The sequence below is a fragment of the Rhipicephalus microplus genome, unplaced genomic scaffold (assembly GCF_043290135.1).
Source record: "Rhipicephalus microplus isolate Deutch F79 unplaced genomic scaffold, USDA_Rmic scaffold_23, whole genome shotgun sequence".
NCBI lineage: Eukaryota > Metazoa > Arthropoda > Arachnida > Ixodida > Ixodidae > Rhipicephalus > Rhipicephalus microplus.
In genome coordinates this window covers 414,463-432,175 of record NW_027464596.1, presented here as the reverse complement: position 1 = coordinate 432,175, position 17,713 = coordinate 414,463, and the positions used below count along the sequence as shown (strand labels likewise).

Below are 17,713 nucleotides of genomic sequence, written 5' to 3'. Positions count from 1 at the left end.
TTTTAGTGGCGTGTTCAGTTAGGCATTTTTGAGCGCCCTGAAAAGTATGTGTGCCTTCGGTTGGAAGAATTCAAGCGGTCGGACTACCATCGGTTGCTCCTTTCAGAGCGTAAGCCTCTGTATCAGAGCGCTCCCGACCGCTCTGACCTTGAAGTGATAGCGTGGCGTGATCTGACCGAGAGTACGGTTCACGTGACACAAGCCAGCCAGTTGCGTGGCTTTCGGCAAATGAACAAGATGAAGAGCGTGAGCGTGCATTTAGGAAGGTGGTATCACCGGGCACGTAATACTTCGTGTACGTGCGTTTTTAATGGTGGTTTTGTGCGCGTGTGGGGCGAAGTCACATCTAAGAAGCCATAGGTGTACCATGTCGATAACTAGGCGGCCAGCGAAAGCGAAAGATACGTCAATCATGTCGTTACAGCAGCTCGCAGACAGCCTCGTGATTTGACTTGAAGATTTCAGCTTAGACGAGGACGATCACCAGATTTATTTGCTGAGCTCAGTAGGCTTTCGCTACAAACAGACATTCCAGTGAGAGAGAGAGAAAGAATACATTAAAGGCCAGACATGTCAGAGATGTCCACTGAACTGATCGGCACCATTTGTTGACGCGGTGCAGCATTTTTTACCAGGCAGCCTCCCGCGCTAGCTGCACGGTGGCACTAAGAGTCAGCGCATCACTACTCGGAAGAAAGTGCCAGGCCTCACCGAAGCTTTGAAGATTGTTAAGCAGCTGTCCGGGGCGTTTTCTCAGCACAGCTCCTTCAATTGTGCGTAAATGAAAAGTACAGTCAGGACTGTGAATCACACGTGTTCATTTAGCAAACAATGTAGCAGCTGCTTCTATAAGTAAGCATTTACTAAAGCATAGCTCTATTTCAATGTTGTGAACGTTTACTAATCACTTGTTAGTGACGGCACTCACTCTTTTCACCGTGATAAAGATCAGGAGCTCGGTGATCTTTCTACACGAACACACAGGATAAGCCTACTAAACGCTTTCAGTCGGCCAGAGTAAAACAGTCGGTGAGTTCCTGCTCTCTGACACTCGTGTTTTAAAACACGTAAATATTTTTATACTGAAGGGTATCTTGAGAGAGCAGTTCGTACATGTTGCTGGCGGGAAAACAGAAAAGAAACTTACGCGAGCGTTTTTTAGTGCGAGGTTATGGTGAAGCAACAAATTGGTGCACTTATGCACTAATTATGCACTTGACAGGCAGTATTGATTGAGAAGTTGCGAATGTTGAGCTTCATCTCTTACTTCATGTGTGATACCAATAGCTATAACCTTTAAGAAAAAATTGAAGAACCAGCGATTAGGATCGATAACGTTCAAGGCTTGCACAATTATTTGACGTTCTTGGCCCACAGATGAAGAGAGCCGTACGATTGCACTCAGCGTTAGCGCGCTTGTTAAGGTACATTAGACGAGGGCACGCCTACCTCGCACCCATGCAGGTGCCTTCGGCGGTATACCCTTGCTCACAGAGACGCCATTATTTGTTTGAAACTACGAAGGCGTACTTCGCTAACATGACAAGCAGTGGCTCTGGGAGTTTAAAAAGCGAAAACGCGCCTGTTAACGCTACGCCTGCTTATGAAATGTCATCTGGGCACCACTGCGCTGTCATCTGATGCGAGAACAACCAGCGCAAGTGGAAAATATTGCTGAGCACTGCATGTGAAGTTCACAGCGCATCGCGGGAATCGTGCTGGTGTGGTGTTTCGCAATTGCACAGATTGCCGTCCACAACAAAAAACGCTGACCTCCGCCGCCTTAAGATATAATTGCAATCGACAGGAAAAACTACGAGCCCAGTGAAATGTAGGAGTAAGTATACTTATTGCGTTTATTCAAGCCCGACTCGAGCTATTCCACTTTACAACAGCGATTTGCGTGCAGTATGCCAGTATTATGCGGCACAAAACTATTGCCGTACTCTTTCGCAGGCCGCATGTCAATAGTAGGATATAAGTGTTACGAGTCACGCGTGCATACACGCACCGCGCAGGTTCAGTACAACAGTAACGGCCTACTATCTCTTTGCAAAGAGATGTGAACGGTGCAGAAATCGTGCCTTTTGACTCCTTCGAACTGCGACATGCCTTGACTGTCCCTCAGCGTATCTACATGTGCTTTCGGCCGGCGTCATCGTAGTATTTTAAAATCGTGTCCTGTCTGGCACTTATGCACCACAGGTGTGTTCTGAGTGCCCGGCAGGACTGGAATTTGATACACATGCGGTGCATGAGCGTAAGTTGAAGCCAGATTCTAGCGCTACGTTGACACCAGCTTAGAGCACAAATTTGGCCTTGTCACAGCCAAGCCACGCCGCAGTTGACGCTTTCCGCTGTTCGCGTTTCTTTCAGTCGGATAATGCGTACCTGATGAAGTTGCTTCCGCAGCCTCCATTGCATATGCTGCAAACATTTTGGACTGTGGAGGAACGTCTCAACGTTTCGCATAAAATCAGCACAAAATTCTAGCAAAGGAACAGCGCGAAACTTGCTTACAGCCGGACTCGAGTTGTGAAGTTTCGCGTTTGCTTTGCAGAGCGTCTGCTCGCCTGGCAGTTGGGAGTGTTGCTTCGCCGCGCTTGCAACAGACGGCGCCACGCGCTTTGCAATATGGCAGCAAGCACTGAGCTCGCTGTGTTCTGGTGTATAGAGCGCAGCTTGCCGACACCGTGGCTGTCGGTGGCGTAATGGGTGGGATTGAGAAAAATAAAAGCAAAGGATAACTGCACAGGATCGAATGCAGATTTGGAGCTGGGGTCTTTGAGTGGCTGTCGAATATTCTATCAGAAAGCCGCGCTGGAGTTTGAAACGCGAAAAGACTATAAAGGCGTCATGTCCGACAATTAACCTTGTTAACCTATCTGATATAGCATGGTGTAAAAGTGAAATAACAAGCAGTCACCGCACTAATTGTGTAACGAGTGCGTGTTTTAGTGCTTTACATCCACTTCGAAGTGCAGGCGTGGTTATTCATCCTAAGGCAGATGCATCGTCAGCGAAGTACACACGCCAGGCATTTTGGGTGCCTCGCTTACCTGAAGAAGGACGAATAATGGCTCAGGGGGTGCTGTCTTATTAAACAAAAATTAAAAAGTATGGTGCACTCGATACCTTGCCGGAAGCCAGATGTTCAAGCACAGTTGGCCTTGCCACTACAAGAAGCTGCACTCATATTTCTCAATAGGCGGGATTGTTCTCGTAATTGATTTTTTTCACACGAACATCATGTGCCAAAAAAAGTCTGACTCGTTTCTCATACGTTTCATTATCACTAGTAGGTGATAAAAACAAGAGTAGTACAATATAGTAAGAATGAAAAAAAATTCCAACGGTCCTTTAGGTAGCAGCCAGAGATGACTTGAAGGCAAACCGCATCTTTTTCTTCTCACTATATTGTATCCTTCACTTCACGAAAGCTTTCCACATCCTGTGTGGTTTCGCACAACCTGGTGACTGCATTGTAAGTCATGTGCAACTACAGTTTCTGTCTACGCTCCCCACGGGGGCAGAGTTGGGCATAGGTCCGCCATCTTTCCCGTCGAGGCATGCACGTCGAAGGAAAGCCACCCTTCTCGAATCTAGGAGCCAACGCTGCTCCGTGTGCTTGCAGGCTTGTTCATGCCGCACCACTGGCTATTCAAATAAAAAATAAAAATTCGAACAAAAAATTATTTTAAACCAAACTAGCGCCACAATTTGTTTGATTGCAGCCGTTATTGCTAGTCCCATTTTTCGTTTTAAATAGAGAACACGTAATCACCGTAAATTCGAAGCACCAATGCCTTTTTCAAAACATTACCTTCTCCTGAAGAAATGGTGGAGTTAAAATAACTTCTTTTTCTGTCATTCAAGTTTGTGCACAGAAAACAAGTGCATAAGCTATTTAAACTATGTCGAACTGAACAACTTGCATAAGTGGTTGTTGCATTATTAACTGGTGACAGAGTACATAGATCGGTTATATACAGTGGGCTGCGTTAAAGCACGTCGTACCATAAATAACAAATACGTTATAAGAGCTATCATAACTAAGACATATCATAAATAAGAAGTACAAAGTTGAAAAAACTTGACAATTACGATACTTTCTAATGAAAATCCTGAGTGCAGCTGCCTAGGTGTTTTCATTTCGCGATACGTTTAGATAACTGATTTGGGAAGAACATCTACGTATGTACAATTGCATACCACCATTTATTTTCTTGAACTCTCTCTCCCTCTAGCGCTGCCAATTCTTTATTATAACGAAGGAAGCTGGGTGATCAAAGAAACGAGCGAAGATATGTTCGACTTGGTGCGAAATTGCCTGGTTCTCGACAACAAGGTCTACGCAAGTGTTTCACGAGGTAGTCACATCAGTGGGATAAGTTATGACGGTGAGAGACAGGATGTACTCGCACACAAGTGTTGGAAAGTGTCCGTTGTTTTTATCTTTAAATGCAAGTCGTCTACAACTAACATTGCTGTGGGCCAATGTGCTATTAAAGTGAGGCGCAGGAAGCGCACGATTTCTTTGGTAAATGTGGGGGTCGAAACGTACGCAGCCACGGCCAGCAAGCCGTTGCCCAAGCTGGTGGCTCACAGTCCACCAACTTCAGTTTAGGTACCAGTAATTCCGTCAGTATATATACATACTCGTACGCAAGTAGATAGCCTCTCCCGCTGTGGTCTTGTGGCCTCCATGAGAGCTACAACAGTAATGCTAGTCAACAATTTCGAAGGCTTGTTTGGAATTTATCCAGGTTTCAGCAAGACACGGCACAGAGTCATGCCCAAACATTGGATCGTGATGTGTGTCCGTGACATGTGCGGAAACGGAGCGAGCATTAGGCACTGAGACCGATAAAATGTGTGTCTGCTCAATTGTGGCACAACACTTTGCAGTGACAGCTTTGTATTTGTGCGACCACAAACGACGAAACTCATCGGCTAGTGTCATGTGCAGATTGCTTGTCCCGTGGTAGAATAATAATCTTCGGCAGGGTGCTTACCCAGCCCACTTGAGTGCTTGCCCCTTTCATGTGGCACATCATTTTCGTTACGTACTCGCACCTGCTCTACATGGTAGTGGGGCTTGCGCAACTGCACAATTGTTCGAGTGGCGACGCCACTGACGGCGATGACGATGGTGGCAACGACGATGCCACTTTACAGAGGAACGGGCGCCCTAGAGCTACGCTCTAAAGTAACTACACAGGAAGCACATGTGCAGGACAACTACTCCAAATGTTCATGTATTCTTTAGGCTACAGAGTTACGTTCCACTCTTTTGTCAGATTTCACATGCAGAGTACAGTTGAACAGATTGACTCTGCACATACCTAGCTTGGCACCGTAATTGAACTCTGTCACTCTGCCCATTTTGTTGTAGTCCCAGTGGGTTATCGGCTCGCCTTGACCCATATCGATCACCTCCTGGTAGATGAACGGCATGGCTCTCGCAGTGAAGAACTCTGTGCTGAGGTTGTTTAGTTTCGCGTAGATAACCTTCAGGTCAGCAGGCCACATGTGTTTGGCGGCATCGACACGAAATCCGGCTACTCCACAACTAATGACTTCATTCAGGAACTCGGAGATCTTGGCTCTAACATGCTGCCTTGTGTGTTTCAGGTCACGAAGTCCAAAATATTCACAGTCGCGCACCTGTAGGAATGGGCAGAGCCAAATTAAGCACAGAAAATAGACAAGTATTTTCACGTCGTCGTCATGGTTAAGAATATTGCACTAAGACAAAAAAATGCTTGACTTTTTCTTGGGGCCCAATGATGCCCGGCGTAAGCCTGGAAATATTTACTGTACTCTAGTGCTGAAGTACTGCCAGGACTTACTTTTATGCTATAAAACTGGCAATTAGGGTTGTAAAGCTAAGCAGAGTAACCCAATACCATTCTGTTCTCTTTTCCTGCGGCAAATAAGTCAAGGTAACCATAGCGCGGCGTGTCTGGATAAGAATGCAGAGGTAGTCCTGGTTGTCATTCACGATTTTATTAGCGTTTAACTGATATGCAGGTCTTAGACCAAGAACAGTGATATTAGCATAGCTTTTGGGGGGGAATTGTAGTATAAATAGTTACGTACAATGTACGGCCGCTAGAACCACGTTTCCTATTCTTTCACCCATTGTACGTTTTAACGGCACCTAGAAATAAAAAATAATGTAATACATTTATTTGACATATAGTTTCTCAGCAGAGAGAAAACGCAGTTCATCTTTGGGACAGTTTTGTTATTGCAATATGAACACTCTAAGCCCATTATAACGCTGTCACAGGTCCCGTTAATCAGGGAGGCGATCGCCGGGCTGATTCCAAGGGCCGAAATATCGGCCCCCCGAGCCACACCACGAAAGTGTGGACAATTTAGAAGTGGTCCTTTTTGGCGCGCCAGCGGACGCCGGCTGTGGCCCAAAGAACAAGTCAGAGCCGAGAGTTGATAAACAAAACAAAATTATATTCTCAATAATGGCAGATCAAAAACAATACACAAGTATGCACACTCCACAATAGTTGAGTACAATATGTCACCAATCAAACAACGTACTACACAGTACAAACAGCCACACTCGAAACAACGGACACAGACAACAATACGCACTACAATGCAGTCGCATGCGTTGAACAACCAAGACACTTAAAGACTAAAGAGGTAGAAAACCTATTAAATCCAAATTTCTTGGAACAAAAGTCTGGATGATACTCTTCCCAGAACCACTCACTCAAAGTCCAGCATTGTTGTCGTTCCACTGTCCGCGAAGATTCTCTTCCAGGAAACCTCTGTCGTTCCGCTGCCCCGAAGTTTCTCTTCCAGGAAACCTCTGTCGTTCCACTGCCCCCAAAGTTTGTCTTCAAGGAAACCTTACGTCTTCACTTGGCCGCTCTCCAAGCTTCAAACTTCTTCGCCGGAAACACGTCGGCTTCACAAACGCAGCTGTTGCCACGCGTCTTCGCTCGATAGCGGTAGACACACGCTCTTGCCTGTAGCTCGAGCTTTCACCCCTCAGGTGGGAATCCTCTTCTTCTCCTGCTTTGTCCCTACGGACAAAACCTTCGCCGACTACACGGCGGAATCCCTACGCACTCTGGCGCCAACTTCCGTCTTCTCCTGATCTCTCATCTCGGCTGCTCGAATAAATACCTTCCGCGCGAGGTTCCAGAAAGTTCTCATTTCGTCTGCGCGATACGCAGCGAAGGCAGGGGAGAGGGCGAGACGGTTCGAAGGCCGTCCGCGACGGATGACGCAACCCGGCATCACCCCGCCCCTTTCCATCTAGAACATTCGAGGGCTTGCTCGGGCGCCGATGAGAGGAGGTTCGTCGGCGAACCCACGCTTCCGAGGGAGAGAGTCGCGCGCCCGGGGAGTCTTTGGATGTTTGTTTTCCTTTTTTATCGTTGACCTCACGGCGTCACTCCGGCGTTTCGTCGCGAGACTTTGGCGGCGTGCCCTTTTTGAGCGCTCTTTTTGTGACACTGCCCGCACTTTAGGAATATTATCTTATAATATTCAAAACCACACAAACGAGCGCGAACAGTCCCCACAATCTCAGAGACTGTAACATAGTCCGTCACTCCTGACACGTCACATTCACAATAGATCACTCAATACAATTGTACATTACAATTCAATCTCACAACACATAGAATATAGACACAGGTACATGAATACAATACTCCATCACATATTCTAGACAATACAAATGTCCAAAGTTCTCTTTTTACAACAATCGTACAATACTATACATCACATCACCGTAACAAAAATTTTGATTCACTCGACATACAGTTGTGACACAGGACAACAACCACATTTACTTGAGATATAGCACTGTCAAACACATTTCGATTTGTCCTCAACACTTATCCTGTGCATTTCGAACGGCGCTTGCGCCCTTTCTTGCGGTGTTCGCTCGATCTCTTCTTGTGTTTCCACGTTCCTTTTCGGCGAGTCCCTTCCAACGACGATATCTGAGGCGGCGTCTCAGCCATCGTTGTCCCTTTCGACACCGTTAACGGTTCATAACATTCTACCGATCCTGTCACTCACTTCACTCACTTTCCCGTACCAAATTTCTCCGCGCGATAACAGTGGAGCTACCGGTATCTCTTAACACCGTAACCTTTTTGCCCGCAACTTTTTCAGGCAGCGTTGGCATTCCCTTCGTAACACCGGTCGGCTGTTTTGTCATTACAGCACCCACAATAGGAAGTTTCTCCTCATTTTTCAGCTCCACAAATCCGTTGGTGACGGCATCACCATCGGATTTCGGTGCTGCTAGCACACATGATACCTGGTGAGTTTGACTCGCTCCGTTACGACATGCGTCTGCCTTGTGCCCAGTCTGACCACATTTGAAACATTTTACAACCGTGGGGCTCGTGAAGTTACTTCGGCAGTTGCTAGCACGGTGACCCACTCGGTTACACAGAAAACATCGCGGAATGCTCTCCGGTGCACGCTTCTTTTCTTCGGGAGCCGATTTCTTCGAATCTTCGGGACAATCCTTTTTGTCCTTGGCCAAATTAGTGTCACCTTGCGCTTCCAAGAATTGATCAGCTAATTCAAGAATGTCTTCAAGTGACGTAGCTCTCCTCTCTTTCAAGTACAGCGACAGGCTTGTGTGGCAACTAGTAAGAAATTGTTCTCTAATTAGGAGCTCTCTAAGCTCATCGTACTCCTGCCCTATCCCTGAAAGTTTAATCCATCTGTCGAAATAATGGCAAAGTCGGGCGGCATATTGCATAGCCGTCTCACCATCAGCTGGCTTTCCTGTCCGAAATCTGTCCCGGAATCTTTCCACAGTAATTCTAAATCGCTTCAGCAAAGCAGTTTTCACCTTTGCATAGTTGGCTGCATCGGTCGGCGTCAGCCTACTGTACACATTGAGCGCTTCACCACTCAAGCAAGTACTCAAAGCAGTTGCCCATTGATGTTCCGGCCGATTCTAGCTTCCCGCAATTGTCTCAAATCGGTGAATGTACGCGTCAAGGTCGTCCTTCCTTTCATCAAACGCTACGAGCAGCTTGCTTGGGTACAAGCGGAAGCCGTGGTCCTCCCGTTCGCTGCTTTCAACTCTAGCTTGGACCGGAGTTTCACTTCGCTGTTACAAACGGAGCCGCTCGAGTTCCATCTCGTGCTGTCGCTGCCGTTCCCTTTCCTCTCTTTCTTCTTTCGCCCTCTCAGCTGCCAGCTTTTCTCTCTCCAACTTCAACTTCAATTGTTGTTCCCATTCTTCCTTCGCCCTTCCAGCGGCCAGCCTTTGTCCATGCAACTCAGCCGCTTTTCCTTGGCCCTCTCTTTTTCTTCTTTTTCCTTCTTGGTGACCCACTTCCGTAGTTCAGCGCCAAAAAAACCCATCTTCTCACCAAGAGCTATTAAATTTCGAGATCCATTGTGTTTCGCTAATGCAGTCTTGCCACGTGTAAAAAGTATCTGCCTAGATCAGTCTATCGGAACACTTCCCTGCACTCGTTAAGGAGAACACTGAACAATACACAAAATCGTTCCGATAGCACCATCAACAACTAGAGGCTCTTTCTCACTACTTTGGACACACTGTGCACCAAAAAGTCCTAGTCGCGGGCGCCAGATTAATTGCCACAGGTCCCGTTAATTAGGGAGGCGATCGCCGGGCTAATTCCAAGGGCCGAAGTATCGGCCCCCCGAACCGCACCATGAAAGCGTGGACAATTTAGAAGTGGTCCTTTTTGGCGCGCCAGCGGACGCCGGCTATGGCCCAAAGAACAAGTCAGAGCCGAGAGTTGATAAACATAACAAAATTATATTCTCACTATTAGCAGATCAAAAACAATACACAAGTATGCACACTCCACAATAGTTGAGTACAATATGTCACCAATCAAACAACGTCCTACAGAGTACAATCAGCCACACTTGAAACAAGAGACACAGACAACAATACGCACTACAATGCAGTCGCATGCATTGAAAAACCAAGACACTTAAAGACTAAAGAGATAGAAAACCTATTCAGTCCAAATTTCTTGGAACAAAAGTCTGGATGATACTCTTCCGAGAATCGCTCACTCAAAGTCCAACGTTGTTGTCATTCCGCTGTCCCCGAAGTTTCTCTTCCAGGAAACCTGTGTCGTTCCGCTGCCCCGAAGTTTCTCTTCCAGGAAACCTCTGTCGTTCCGCTGCCCCCGAAGTTTCTCTTCCAGGAAACCTCACGTCTTCACTTGGCCGCTTTCCAAGCTTCAAGCGTCTTCGCCGGAAACACGTCGGCTTCACACACGCAGCTGTTGCCACGCGTCTTCGCCCGATAGCGGTAGACACACGCTCTTGCCTGTAACTCGAGCCTTCACCCCTCAGGTGGGAATCCCCATCTTCTCCTTCTTTGTCCCTAAGGACAAAACCTTCGCCGACCACACGGCGGAATCCCTACGCACTCTGGCGCTAACTTCCGTCTTCTCCTGATCTCTCATCTCGGCTGCTCGATTAAATACCTTCCGCGCGAGATTCCAGAAAGTTCTCATCATTTCGTCGGCGCGATACGCAGCGAAGGCAGGGGAGAGGGCGAGACGGTTCGAAGGCCGTCCGCGACGGATGACGCAACCCGGCATCACCCCGCCCCTTTCCATCTAGAACATTCGAGGGCTTGCTCGGGCGCTGATGAGAGGAGGTTCGTCGGCGAACCCACGCCTCCGAGGGAGAGAGTCGCGTGCCCGGTGAGTCTTTGGATGTTCGTTTTCTTTTTTTTATCGTTGACCTCGCGGCATCACTCTGGCGTTTCGTCGCGAGAATTTGGCGGCGCGCCCTTTTTGAGCGCTCGTTTTGTGACAAACGCGATAGTGTTAAACGGCTTGCTTCGTAGAAACTCTGGTGTCGGCATCAACGTAGATGGTTGCCAGTGAAAAACCAACAGTTAGGTGCTTGATCAAAAGATCCATAAAGATGAAAAAATCATTAAAATTGGAAGATGCTTCAGCCTCTTCCTTAAGAGCAGATCGTGATATTGTTATCGGGCTTCATGCGCATCGACTCCTGGACTGCTAGCTTGCTTCTGCTCTTGGTGCATGCCTCAACGATTTCTTATGAAAACGAACGACTGTGAGCGCAGCACTGGTCGTTTCAAAGTACCGTTGAATATCTACTGAAAGCACGGTTGCTAGGTGCACAATGCGGCATAACTATTTCTTTTGTGAATCAGCTAAGGCCCCACTAGTTGTCCGTAAGGCAATACGTGACCCTACGATGCTGTTCACTTTTTGTTGACGGTTCTGCTGTATATGAGGATTAGGTAATCGTGAGAACTTTGTCATGTACGGGCCGCCTTTAAAACAGTCACTCCTTGCTCGATTCGCATGGTTTAACACCTTGCGCGATTCCACGCTTCTGGCACGCAATACATGAAGGGTTAAGAAGATGCCTTCCAAGCATGTCATTCATATGGTGTTTAATTCCAGAGCGATTTCAATACACATCATGCTATCGTGTATATACCACCATGATGCTAGTGGACTTCCATGCCACCGTGGGAACAAAGTGTATCGGGTTGTTTTATTCACAGTTTTCATTGTATTCTGTGTTGTGTAGCAAAGACAATAAACAAGCATAAGAAAGATCATGCTTCTGTGTTAGAACACCTACATGCCATGCGTACGCCATGGGTTCAATCATCATTCAGACTTGACTATTTTTATTGCTTATTTTACTTGCTTTTATCTAAATTTTTCTGTCATGCACAAGACGATTTTTTGCTTACAATTAATGCCGTCAATAACCACGCTGACATTTCTGAGAAACGAGATCTTTTACGCTATCGCGCTAAAATTACTCAGTTTCAGTGAAAAAAGAACCCCGGCAGCTGCGTGACAAACAACTATTCTGACTCAAGGTCACGCTGTTGCTTGACACTGCTTCGAAAGAAAAAAAAATCACTCCCAATTTCTTGTGGTGCAAGGAAATAAAAATAAATATAAAGAAAAGATTACCTTATACGCACACGGCCCAGCTTAACTGGGCCGTCTGCGTCACAAGCAGGTGTTGTACCGCAAGCCACGCTGTCACAATACGAGCGCTCAAAAAAGGGCGTGCCGCCAAATTCTTGTGACGAAGCGCCGAGAGGTCCACGATAAAAAAAACAAGCATCTACAGACTCCCCGGGCGCGCGTCCTTCTCCCCTCTCGGAAGTGTAGGTTCGCCGACCAACCTCCTCACCCCACATCGGCGGCCGAGCAAGCCCTGGAAAATTCTAGATGGAAAGGGGCGTGGTGATACCGGGTTGCGTCATCCGTCGCGGACGGCCTTCGAACCGTCTCGCCCTCTCCCCAGCCATCGCTGCGTATCGCGCCGATGAAATGATGAGAACTTTCTGGAATCTTGCGCGGAAGGTATTTAACCGAGCAGCGGAGATGGGAGATCAGCAGAAGAAGGAAGTTAACGCCAGAGTGCGTAGGGTATCCTGCCGCGTCTGTCGGTGAAGGTTTTGTTCTTAGTGACAAAGCAGGAGAAGAAGAAGGTATGCGCCAGAGTGCGTAGTGTGTACCGCCCTGTGGGCGAAGCCTTTTGTCTTCCGTGACAAAGGAGGAGAAGAACAGAATTTTCACCTGAGGGGTGAAGACTCGAGCTACAGGCAAGAGTATGTGTCTACCGCTATCGAGCGAAGACGCGTGGCAACAGCTGCGTGTGGGAAGCCGACGTGTTTCCGACGAAGAAGGTTGAAGCTTGGAGAGTGGCCAATTGAAGACGCGAGGTTTCCTGGAAGACAAACTTCGGGGCAGCGGAATGACACCAACGCTGGACTTTGAGTGAGTGATTCTCGGAGTGTATCGTTCAGACTTTAGTTCCGAGAACTTTGAACTGAATAAGTTTTCTAACTCTTTAGTCTTTAAGTGTCTTGGTTGTTCGATGCAAGCGACTGCACTGTAGTGCGTATTGTTGTCTGTGTCTGTTGTTTCGAGTGTGGCTGATTGTACTTTGTAGTACATTGTTTGATTTGTGACATTTTGTATTCAACTATTGTCGAGTGTGCATACTTGTGTATCGTTTTTCTCTGCCATAATTGAGAATATAATTTTGTGTTGTATATCAACTTTCGGCTCTGACTTGTTCTTTGGGCCACAGCCAGCGTCCGCTAGCGTGCCAAATAGGACCCCTTCTAAATTGTTCACGCTTTCGTGGTGCGGTTCGGGGGGCCGATATTTTGGCCTTTGGAATTAGCCCGGCGATCGCCTCCCTAATAAACGGGATCTGTGACACACGCTAACTGGTTGCTTGATTGATATGTGAAATTTAACGTTCTAAAGCCACCACTTGATTATAAGAGGCGCCGTAGTGGAGAGCTCCAGACACATCGGCCACCTGAGGTGCTTTTACGTGCACACAAATCTAAGCTTGCGGGCATACAGCATTTTCGCCTTCATCAAAAATGCAGCAGCCGCAGCCAGGATTCGATTCCGGGACGTGCAGGTCAGCAGCCGGTTACCTTAGCCACTATAGACCACCGCGGCGGGGCGCTAACGGGATAGTTAGGTCTGTGTTCCGTCGTGATGTCCCGCAGTCCATGTGCTTCTTTGCACTACTGTTCTGAGTTATGCATTACCAACTATCCCTTCACTGTGTTCTTTCAGACAGCACTTGTATCTTTTTATTTACACAGTGGTGTGACATTGAACTATACGATGAATGCAGGTTGTTAGAAATAGTTTAGGCTAACAGTCAGAAGGAACCTAATAATTTCACACTACCATTATCTGCACCCTTCTTTCAATCTTCAAGTAGTCGCTGAAATTTTTACTTCAGATGTCATGCACCTTGTTCTTACATGGATTGCTGAAGAGGCTGTGCAACATTTCAAAGCTCGAACGCCTTGCCTGTTGTTAAACTCATCGCGCATAATCACTTACTGTAATTAATTTCAGGTCATATAGAGCTTAGTTCTATATTTTCGTCTCTTTAAGTCCATCTTCACAACCGAGTCGACTAGCTGCCCCGTCTTTCTCGCTATAAATGTCGTGGTGGATAGCGATCAGGTTCGCGAGCGCTAGGATGAGTTAGGCATATGTCATGCGTTATATAACGTATTACTTGCTATAGAAATTTTAAGACTTTTTCTTGAATAGTATGGTAGGCAACGTTCTTGAATTCATCATGGTAGACAACGCCCTTTAGGTACTCAAAAATAGAAACGAATATTTTGAAAGCTTCTTGAACTCAAACACCATTGTTAATCTATGCAGACTTTTTTCGATTCTGATAATGTAAAAAGTCACGTAATGCTCAAGCGCAAATGACGCACAGACCAGTTAGTATCCTCCTACTTTTCATGTTACCAGCTTAAATTTCCCACAACAACAAATGCCTGTATCACAGGTATTTCGGTGCCCCACTGGGGTGGTCTAGTGGTTTAAGTATTCGCCTGCTAACCTGCAGGTCACGGGATCAAATGCCAGCTGCAGCGGCTGCATTTTCGACGGAGGCGAAAATGCAGTAGGCCCGATTGCTCAGATGTGCACGTTAAAGAACCCTAGGTGGTCAAAATTTCCGGAGCCCTCCACTACGGCGTCTCTCACAAACATATGTTGGTTTTAGAACTTTAAACCCCCCATATTAATAAAATCAACAGGTATTTCGGGCAATTCCGTGTTTTAGCATTATTTTCTCAAGAATCCTTCTGCTGTACAGTCAAATATTATACTAGTAATGTAGCATTTCATAGGATCTTTATTGTAGAATTTTATCGTGAACAACAAATGCACAATTTTTTGCTAAGTTTACTTAGAGTTCAGAAAGTGGAAACTGGTGGCAAAGTGCTATAGCGGCCAACATGTATACTTCTAGAGGTATGCAGCATATTTTTTCAAGAATAACTTAAGAAATATTCTTGCGAGTCAGAAATGTCTATCTAATGCAAATATAATGGAAACCGTGAATGGTGTTCAGGACCACCTGTTCGTTCTTACGGGGACACGTGCAGCGTATGATTTACTTGGAATTTCCTATTCGCAGATTGCAAATATAGTAAGGCTGTTACGGCTTCCTTTGATGACGAGCGTATTGCGTTCATCGTAGAAAACAGGTATAGAGTGCAAAAAAAAAACTGCGGATTGTGTGTGGCTACTGATATTTGAAACAACAACCAACACAGCTTTGCAGGAAGTACTTGCTAAATGTGCAATATATACATTTTATGCATTGTTAAAGGCTAGAAGCAGTTTTCGCTGAACGCCCTGTATTGTCTTAATATAGACAGCTTAAGCTTCGCATTTTGCTCACCTGATTTACGTCTCCGTAATTATCGATACCACCGGACTTGCTGCCACAATGCCTTTTTGTGTGGAAGTCATCGGGGCCAAACGGTACGGCAGGGTAGCTGTATTCATCGTACTAGAAGCTGCTGCCCGCTGTGCCTTTTTTTAATTGAAAATGACCAGTCATGTGATTAAGCACGGCGTCCACGTACACTCTGCAGAAACAAAAAAACGAAATTGTGATATTTGTAGACGTCTTATTAGATCTTTTCCCGAATATGCAGATTCTTAACCATTGGAATGTGCCCGAGTACGTGCTTGCCTGTTAGGTCTGCTCTGGCTGGTTGGTAGCTAGGGATTGTTATATAAAACTGTTGTATCTACATTCAAAACCAAAGGAGCAACAGCATCTGAGGCCCGAGGTGGGGTAGAAACCACACACACAAAAAGGGTATCCAAAACTAAACACTCTGGTGGCTTGGAAAGGTTCTAGGCGCTTCAAGTTTGAAGGGAGAAGACTGGGTCTTCAGGTTAAACAGTTTATTGGGCTGAGCTTGTGGCCAAGTAAAGTGAGCAATACACTGGCACTGAGAGCGGCGAACGGAGCGTCAACCGTCGATCAACTGACAAGTGGCCGAGCGCGTCGCGAATTATAGTGATAATGTTGAATATATCAGTGATCACTGGTCTTTGCGCAAACTTTGGAATAATCTCGAGTGTTCGCGTCTTGCTGGTCGCGAACCTTCACGAACAATGATCGCGAACCTTCGCTGACTGTGTAGTTTGAGCTGAGCATTCCATAGCCAGGTTTGTGGGCGAAAACTAAATCAAACAAAAGTGGGAACAATCAAGGCGCGTGTGAATATTTCTCCGCGTTTAACAGGAATAAATTGGTGCCCACGATTCTATCACTTCATCCCTTCGATAAATGATATTGGTTCAGTGGCAGGTCAACAACGCTTGCGCAGTCGACAAGATACATCAATTAATGGTGGAGATAGGGAAAGAGGGTCGTCACAGAGGGATTGAATAATTGCACCAGTGAGTATCAGCAAGGCAGTGAATCAAACCCAACAGCCAAGAAAACTATGCTAATTTTATTTGTTAGCTTTTAGAGGTTTAAGTATGCATAACATATATATTCTCACATATTTGGCGCAAATTACCCACAACATGTAGGGCAATGCAATATTTATTTTGTTAATTTTATTACGCATATAATAAGCCAGCTTGACTCAATAGTCAAGACGTCGAGCAATCGTTACGTCTTCCTATTCCAGATGTTCGGTCTCCTGCTCCTTGCGACGTTTTTGCGGACAATATTGGGGCGTGTGCTCAGATTTGGGTGCACGTTAAAAAACCCCATGTGGTCTAAATTTCCAGAGCCCTCCACTACAGCGTCTCTCATATTCATTTGGTTGCTTTCGGACGTTAAATCCCACACATCACCAAATTAAAGAAGATGGAAAGACAATGTATCGCTGGCAGGGACTGAACCTGCAAACTTAGATCAATGTATCGGACACACTACCAATTGACCTACGATGATGGTCGCACGCGAGTACAAATTATCTGTTATTTATGCGCACGCAAACCGCATAGTGTTACTCAGCGCCGCTCCTGACCATGAAGGCACGCATGGAACACTGTTGATTTACCTTCTGGTGCCGTGTAGCACGTGATTAGTTTTTTTTTACGAGCTAGCTGTTGCCAAAAACTCCTAGTTGTCATCTAGTGTGCAAGAAAAAGATTCTCGAAATCACAGAGCGATAGAGAAGGGATTTCGGAGTGCTCTTTCTATGTTAAAGAGAAGCTCAATAAAAACGAACAAACGTTCATGCCAAGAAGTGTACAGAAAATGGTAGGAGTATTCATGATCAAAAATGAGGAAGAATTAAGAACCACGCAAAGAGCACTCACTGCCAGCGGAGATCGAGAATGCAACCTTCAAACCTGTAACTTGCAAACTTCGCCTAAACAAGGGTGTGCCACGCTCGCAGCCATGGCTGCCAGTAGCGCTGACTAACACTCCCAGGGTTTCATGAACACATAAATACTGATAAAAAAGGCCGTAAAGATGAATGCCACCGTAGCTCATATCATTAATCATCGGACGTGATAATCAAAGGTTGCAGGTTTGTTACCCATCGGCTCCAATTTCTTCTTCTGCTTTATTTCTTCATATTTCTATCATATTTACAACGAATAACGCACGCCACGCTTTCCTTGTTTGCATTTTTGTTGTCTCTCAATAAACATTACGGTCGAGAACTGCATGCAAAGTGACAGAGGAAAATTGTACATACCGACAGTTCTAAGTTTGCTCCGGTAGTCCATCATTTCGAAGTTGAGCATTTGAATGTTTCCTTAGATATAAGGCTGATTCTAAGGTGTTTCTGATGTGCTCATTTCCCCATGAAATCGAAGCACATTTCGTTTTCTTCTCCCGGCAATATTCAAATTAGAAGTGAACATGCGTTGAT

The 17,713-nt window shown here is 46.0% G+C and overlaps 1 protein-coding gene across 1 annotated transcript; it reads right to left on the bottom strand.

Moving 5' to 3' along the window:
- Positions 1-3,270: 3,270 nt before the first annotated feature.
- LOC119185811 (alpha-amylase-like) lies at positions 3,271-17,713 on the bottom strand. Its single transcript, XM_075884060.1, has 4 exons — positions 17,537-17,713; positions 15,256-15,445; positions 5,346-5,667; positions 3,271-3,657 (listed from the first exon to the last, which is right to left on the bottom strand). Exons 3-4 carry the CDS (start codon positions 5,530-5,532, stop codon positions 3,641-3,643), a joined length of 204 nt encoding a protein of 67 aa, XP_075740175.1. The 5' UTR covers positions 5,533-5,667; positions 15,256-15,445; positions 17,537-17,713; the 3' UTR covers positions 3,271-3,640.

Bases quoted from the DNA above. Each gene is read 5' to 3' on its own strand.
- LOC119185811 (XM_075884060.1), bottom strand. From the start codon at position 5,532: ATGTGGCCTGCTGACCTGAAGGTTATCTACGCGAAACTAAACAACCTC.